General features: G+C 36.6%; 1 protein-coding gene across 1 annotated transcript; it reads right to left on the reverse strand.

The window, feature by feature from the left end:
- Positions 1-429: 429 nt before the first annotated feature.
- LOC139970527 (uncharacterized) lies at positions 430-6,158 on the reverse strand. The gene is made up of 5 exons (XM_071976305.1): positions 6,040-6,158; positions 4,209-4,367; positions 2,935-3,066; positions 1,486-1,740; positions 430-659 (listed from the first exon to the last, which is right to left on the reverse strand). Exons 2-5 carry the CDS (start codon positions 4,351-4,353, stop codon positions 430-432), a joined length of 762 nt encoding a protein of 253 aa, XP_071832406.1. The 5' UTR covers positions 4,354-4,367; positions 6,040-6,158.
- Between the last annotated feature and the right edge of the window lie 1,718 nt (positions 6,159-7,876).

Raw genomic sequence — 7,876 nt, forward strand, 5'->3', positions numbered from 1 at the left:
CACGTCCCCTGGACAACACAGATATATTAAAAAGTTACCTCACAGGTCCCGAGTTATACACCAGAGTGAGGAGTGGAATTTGACATGATGTGTTTATGCCCAAAGACAAAATGCAATGGTCGGATAAATACTCTCAATGACCATCATTTCTAAGATCACAAGTCTATATCAATACCACATGAAAGAATGCCCCCCCCCCCACTCCAAACAAACCAAAATGACTTAAAGAAAAACAATAGATTAAACCATTATAATGATTCCAAATAACTTAAGACATGAGTGCATGTTTCATTTGTTTTACATGTCCTTTTACTTATTGTAATTAATATAACACATGGACAAAAATGAGAAGGGCTGCCGAGGAGGGTATTATGTAACCCTCAGCGTTTAACAATAAAAAACTGTCCATTCATAGTGTTATCTGATAAATCATAGCGTACAAACAACACAGAGGATATCATAACCATCGACATAAGGAGGGCAAGGTAGACCTCCTCCCCCAGCACTACACTTAGCATCAGCAACATAAAGTAATGGTTCATTGTTGTTGTGGTTTGTACGGGGAATCCCCTCGGCATTTTGATCAATGCAAACAAACTGAGCTTTGTTGTGACCATCATGAGAAGACATCATGTAGCCTTGGTATTCCAAAGTCCACTCTGTAACAAAGCGAATTGCGGATAAATACATAACTCTGATTTCAATATATATATATATATATATATATATATATATATATATATATATATATATATATATATATATATATATATATATATATATATATATATATATAAATATATATATATATATATACACAGTATATTGACACAGTAGCTATACCATGTATACTCAATGCACATTCCTTGACATCGTTCAAGTTTCTGTCTATGATTTTGACCTCTACTAAAGTACATAGCTATATACGTTAATGTGTCGCTTGTTGTGCAACCTGTGTCTGGGACCCCAGATATCCAAATTATTACAACAAGGTATTTCTCCTATTTTGTCTGTTTGTTGTCGCTACTGTATTACCTATAACTCAAAACATGACACCGGGCCAAGACGTACTTCCACAATCCTGCCCTTCCTCCCCCAACTGCACACCCACCTACCCTGCTGGTCTCATCACCATTATACTAACACTTCTTCACCACATGAGGCCAGAGAAGAAGCCTGTTGTCTTTGGTAGAGATCGATCTGTATGCTGAATACAATTAAGAAAAGTGTCCATCTCGGTTATCAGCTGCCAATGTGATTATTGTTTGTCATATCTCACCTCTTTTAATTGGGCTTCTTTGAAGTATGTTGTTCATCCTGGCTATACGCTACAGCCTAGTGTGTCACATTCATATAAGATTTTCCATGTATCATCATCGAAACTGCACTGCAGTTTTGCTGTCTGGTTCTTTGTGTTGTATTTCCAGAATGTTCCTTACTCGATTGATCTTATACTCCTTGCAAAGGTAAAAACATCATCCTTACCTTGGCTTCCTAAGCAGATGTTGGTTCCAGGGATTGTAACAACAGAATGCTTGCCTGCAGACAGACACACGGCACAAGGAGCTTCACTTTGATATATATTCGGAGATGTTGGGAGGGTTTGCTCATATTCAACACCATATATACTAGCACCATTAGCATGGTTTGGCGGGTCAGCAAAAGTTGGTTCCAAGGGTAAGCAAAGATAGTTCACTCCAGATCCTTTTTGGTTATAACTATCACCACCGCCCATTACACCTATAAAAATTGCAAAAAAAACATAAAAATAGCATGGTTCCAGAAAGCCTTGAAAAAATATTGAATCAATTTGAAATAGGTTGTAATTGTAGAGAGAAAATAGTAAATTTACTAGTTCTAGCAGTGGACAGTCCTCATCAGTCTACTACACAAGAACTAAATAATTAATGCTGAAGAACGGCCATGCTTCTTTTAAGTTGTACATTAATGGCTACGATCAGTACTGAAATTAGATAATTAATTTTGTAAGCAAACCCAATTAGGATATGAGTGCAAGAACCGTGAAACCAATCACTTTTGGTGAAGCTAGAAAAATATTGATTTTGCTCAACTATCAGATTGATTTAATTTTAACACATAAAAAGCATGACTTAGTAGAATTGGAATCTTTCTTAAGGCAAATAGGCATAAAAAAATAAATATGTTATACATGAACAATCATAGAGAATGGTCCAATCAGTCAAAGCCATCAAAAATTTGTCCATTCAATCAAAATCATACAGATTGTTCAAATCAGTCACAATCATGAAAAAATAGTTCCAATCAGTCATAATCATACAGATTGGTCCATTCAGCCAAAATCAGACAAAAGTTCTATTCAGACACAACTATACAAATTGGTCCAATCAGTCACAATCATACAGATTGGTTCAATCAGTCACAATCATACAGATTGGTTCAATCAGTCACAATCATACAGATTGGTTCAATCAGTCATAATCATAGACATTGGTTCAATCAGTCACAACCAAACAAAATGGTCCATTCAATCAAAATCATACAGATTGTTCAAATCAGTCACACTCATACAGATTGGTCCAATCAGTCATTATCATACAGATTGGTCCAATCACCCAAAATCATAAAAAAATTGTCCATTCACATACAGCCATACAAAGTGGTCCAATGAGTCACAATCATACAGATTGTGTCTATCACTCACGAACACACAACTAATTTAATCACGCTTTCAGCCCTTAATATTGCCTCCGCTACTTTCACATGTGACCAAATAATCGCATCAACTCTGCTGGATGGATATTTGGCAGATTAGGGTTCATTCTTGTGTTACTGGTTTACAAATTTTCTTTCATATAAACCAATCAGTCGATTTTGAAATGTAGTACTTCAAAAGGTACAGGATTTACTACATCACATTTTGTCACATATCATTGTCTAGATATCCAGGCTCACCTTGATATACCAGTTGAGATGTGCTGGGACAAGATGTTTTTCCCCAGCGAGTGTAAATAACTCCAGCCTCCGAGGATGTACTTGAGTCGGCAGGAGGGACAGGTGTTTCTGGAGGACTCTGAAGAACATGATCTAAAAGTAATAACAAATCAATCAATATTATTATCAAATGGTATGGTGGTGTTCATTTAACTCGAGTTTAGTAAGACAAACAACTAATGAATAACATTATCGAAGATATGTTTGAAATCTATATGGGGCAAGAGTCATTCGTCGTTTTGCATACAAACGTTCCATGAATGAACCCTTGAGCTATGATCCAATTGATTATGTAACATATGCCACTGTTTATGTAAAGCCAATTGAACATCTGAATCATCTTAAGGGATTTCCAGTTAAGAATACCAATTGCACAAAGCACCATGGATATCTGTGCTGTTCTAACGTGCCGTTCTCAACTTGCTTTCTCCGACTAAAGCCTGCATCTGCTATTCTGTGAGAGTCAAAGCATTGATTAAAGATTGGCACATATCCCGGCGGTTCTTTAACGCGGATGGGGTGGCTATGTCAATATTTTACACAAAGAATTGTGATAGGGAAGATTTACTATGTAATCACTTGATATTATTTTAATGGGAAGATGTGAGGATGGCAGGAGAGAATCTGAATATTGCTTTAGGTTCAAGCAGATGTAAAGCACATCATGCAGAACAGATACTGCCAATTAAAAAAGCCCACGTGTATCCTGTGATACTAATTGGCTTGCTTTGGAAAACATTTTGGAGCGAGTGTATATTACTTTATTAATCCGCCTTAAATCTTTGAAAAGTAATGATATTTTACTTATGCTTCATGATATGGGATAAGAGAAAAGCGTTACTGGTGTGCCTTCCTCAAAACTTTAAACATCTCTTAAAGCAAAAATACAATTAACAAACCAATTACCAATGAAAACAAATTGCCACCCCCCCCCCCCCAAGTGTGTACTTAAAACTATAAGCTTGGCAAGAAAAGTGTCCTTTTGAAAATAAAAAGTATGTTATCCCTAACCAATATGTCAACGCTCCCCGATGTTCCATATGGAGTGGCATTTCTTTACAATTTTAAAGAAATATGCTGAACGAGTAACCAAAAGGCTGCTGAAGAAAATAACCACAAATTCTTGTTCAGAAGGAATCAACACCCAACAATTATGCAATGTATAAGAAAAAAAGCAAATATTAGGACGCAAGACTACTTTAACTGTCGATATCTGACGTAAAAATGGCCTATACCTGGAATGGGACCGAGTATGATCTGGTCACGGCCATCACGACCAGGCATCCCTTGAGGACCAGGAGTTCCCCTGGGTCCTGGATCCCCAGGAGGACACATCACACATTGACCCAGAAAATAAGAAGCTTGCATGTTTGGGCTCATAAGGAAAGGCGAACCTGGAAGGAAAGCAAGATGCTATTTCAGTCAAAACATGTAACATCAATTCTACAATAAAAACTACAACAACTCATGAAATGTACGGTGGTTCTTTATGGACATACGAGTTGTAGACTTAGCGTGTTAGCATAACGCAACATACAACATATTGTCGAGTTAGCGAGTTGGCAAGTTACAATAACGTGGCATCTTGACGAAAATGATCAAACTGTTGAGTTAATACGTTGCTCGTTACTTTGCAACACGTAAAAAACTAATATATATTATATATTACAATGGTAAAAATGTTCATTGCAACTACCACGTTTGTCAAGTTACGTGCGATGCAGCCAGTCGACAATGAGATCAGTTTGCCAAGATGTATTAGTATCGTAACTTTTCAACTTGACAAAAATCGTACGTTGGTTGACTTGCTAATATGCTGCAGTTGTCACTGATTCGCTTTTGGTTTAATCCAAATTAAATAACAAACTCGTGTAGCAAACATTCTACAGATGCCCCTTGTTACGTAGGTGTCACCTGTCTACATGATATCACTTATCTAACTGAACATTTAACATCAGAACTGACACGACAGCCTCACTACATATCGTAAACCGACGTACAGCAAGCATTTCCAATGCCGCAAATGATGCGAGTTTCCAAGAAACAGCCAGTTTAATTTTTAATTGTAAAGAGTAATTTTTAAACAAAGATAAATTAAAGCTACATCAACGACTGAACAATGCACTTCTCTCTCAACATTAGTTAGCCTGACATTTACAAGAACCCCTTGTTAGGAGGTATGGGGGTAGGGTGTTGAGAGGTTGGGGAGGGGTGAATAACTTAGAAGATTTAATATCACTGAAGAAGATACCACTTAGGTCAAGTTAATTACCTACACAGGCTCTTTAAATATATTATCATTATATTCATGATAGTGATAACTGTAATGAAAACTTCCCAAAACAGCTAAGACAATCTTATTTCATTTGGGGAGATGTCACAGGTTCAGTTTAATGTTTAATCTCACACAAGCTGAAGACTTGATCAAGTCTAAAAATGACATCATCGAGCCACATGTACTTGAACTTGTTTATGTTTTCATTGTTATTTTACCATTTTTATTTTCTGCAATGGACATGGGATTTGCAAATGTTGACTCTATGATATTGAACCCTTTAATATGACCTAATGATGACATTGGTTTCATTCATTACATTCTACCTTGATAGTATGAAAAGAATTAAAACAGAAATTCTAATGTTTCATATCCTATTGGCAATATGACATCACAGATTTACAAAATGGCAGTCCCAGACTTAACTTTTAAACTGTATCATATCTCCCAAACGGAACAAAGTATGCCTTAGTACTTTTGGGAGATGTTCTTCACAAAGTATTTTGTGTTCCCATTAAAGAATAAAGAATTACTTAATAAACCATTTCAAATGGATCACAGTAGGTCATCTGTGACGTCACGATAACATACGTTCTTCTGCAGCTTTAGCATTCATTTATCTATATATTATTTTATAAAGTTTTGAGGTTAGTAAATTACCTTGCTCTCATAGAATACTGAAACTACTATCAATAGCAACTGCAGTACATCTAAGTCTGACAACTCTTTGGTTTGTCACAATTCCAGAGATAACAACGATAAAATAACGCCTTTGTTTTTAGGAATCCTACCTGCATTGGTTTGTGGAGGTAATTGACTGCCTTCTGTTCCGATACTTCTTCTCACTCTCTTGTTGTCATCTTCCTAAAACAAGAAACCAAAAAGATGAAAGCTAGATTTGAATGTTATTGAAACACCTATTGTGAAACGAAATCAATTTACATCAGCCATGTATTTAAATATTTTAAAACATTATTACAGTTTATATGTCAGTATAATATATACATGCAAAGAATACGAGCAGAGTTGCTCCTATCCTCAATGTGTTCTAAAACCTCAAATAATTTGTTGTTTGCTGAAATGTATGTATAGTAATATAAGGGACAGATACAAAAAGGTACATACACAAGCGTTATTTAAAATATACATGAAATACACAGTAAAATGGAATGATCGAAACTCCAAGAAAGATTTTAAAGCAACCATATTATACTTGGTTATCTCATACCTAAAACAATTTCGACAAACTTCCAAGGATTACTCAAAGTAAGTTTGCATTGAATGAAACTCAAGACCTCTTCATAGAATTCGACAACAAATACAAATTTAGTAAATGAACAACAGAAAACTGACTGGTAACATTATAAGGAAACTGGACAAGAGCCAGGAATGTTTAGGCTAAAATAAGATTTCAACAAGTGATCTAATGGTTTATACCCTGAGCTTAAGGCACTTCAAACTGGGGGAGGGGGTTGGGGTGGTGGGAGGGCCAAATTACCAATTTTCCCCGACTTTTTTAGGTAGGCTCGAACTTTGATCAAAAATGTTACGAATCAATGGTGTGGCTCAGGGGTGGATGAATGCGGTAGCCATGCAGGAGGTTTGGATATCAGATTGTTTATAATTAGATCTAAACGAAAGGCTGTGGTAATAAATATCGTGCATTTAAAAAAAAATCCCCTAACTGAACGTCAGAAGCTACAGTACCTCGCATACCGTGTAACCAGATATCATCCTCCAATCTCATTTGATATAACTCAAAAAGTGGCAGAGTATTTGGGAAATTATAAAACAAACTTTTCCAGAAAAAGATTTAGATAGATTACAGATTTACACTTCCTTAATATCAGGGGCGGATCCAGGGGGGGGGCCGACCCGGCCCCGGCCCCCCCTTTTTGGAAATCAGTTGCGTTTTTTTTTTATGTGGGAGTACTTCAAATTCCTAATAGGCATAACTTGGTGAAAAAAAGCCTAATATATATCCAGCTGCTCTTCCCTGAAACGCTATCGTTTTTATTCCAAATTTGAAACTAAGGCAATTATCAGGCCTACGCGACATCACGTATTAATTAGATACGGCTCAGTACTATAGTGCTGACTATTACTGTCAGGGAAAATCAATGCACATTTAGCAAGTATATCATAATTATCTGAATGAAAGGGGGTGTAGGCGGTTTTACACTATCTAACGCAACGTAGTCGCCAAGAACCTGAAGTATTTTTAAGGGAGGGCCCGAGGAACATGAACTTATAGCATGCTCCTCGTGGTGAAATATAATTGCACCTATTAGGTGAATTGAGTGTACTGTTAATAGCAGGAGAGACTAGTGTAGGTTCTTATGACCAACTAGACCGGTTTCTGCTCTCAAACTTTATAGGAGGAGCTTCATCAGTAGTAGCCTTTGAATATTTTATATTCGGCCTGGGCGTCTCGTTCTCAAAATGCATCTATTTTCTGTGCACGAGTTTTTATGGACTCATAGTGCAGCTATAAGAGCATCTAAAAGGGCTTCGTGTGAACCTTGAGAGTCAGCTGATTCTTCGTTAGTATGAAACCTTGAGTTAACAAGTAAATCTTTGAGATTTTGGGCCCTTTTGTAGGCTAGAATCGGTTCTTTTGGAAACAGT

Source organism: Apostichopus japonicus, chromosome 8 (assembly GCF_037975245.1).
Source record: "Apostichopus japonicus isolate 1M-3 chromosome 8, ASM3797524v1, whole genome shotgun sequence".
NCBI lineage: Eukaryota > Metazoa > Echinodermata > Holothuroidea > Aspidochirotida > Stichopodidae > Apostichopus > Apostichopus japonicus.

Coding starts and splice junctions, on each gene's coding strand:
- LOC139970527 (XM_071976305.1), bottom strand. CDS start 4,353: ATGAGCCCAAACATGCAAGCTTCTTATTTTCTGGGTCAATGTGTGATG. Junction 3,067..4,208: donor CATACTCGGTCCCATTCCAG/GTATAGGCCATT, acceptor TATTACTTTTAG/ATCATGTTCTTCAGAGTCCT. Junction 1,741..2,934: donor ATCTCAACTGGTATATCAAG/GTGAGCCTGGAT, acceptor CAATTTTTATAG/GTGTAATGGGCGGTGGTGAT.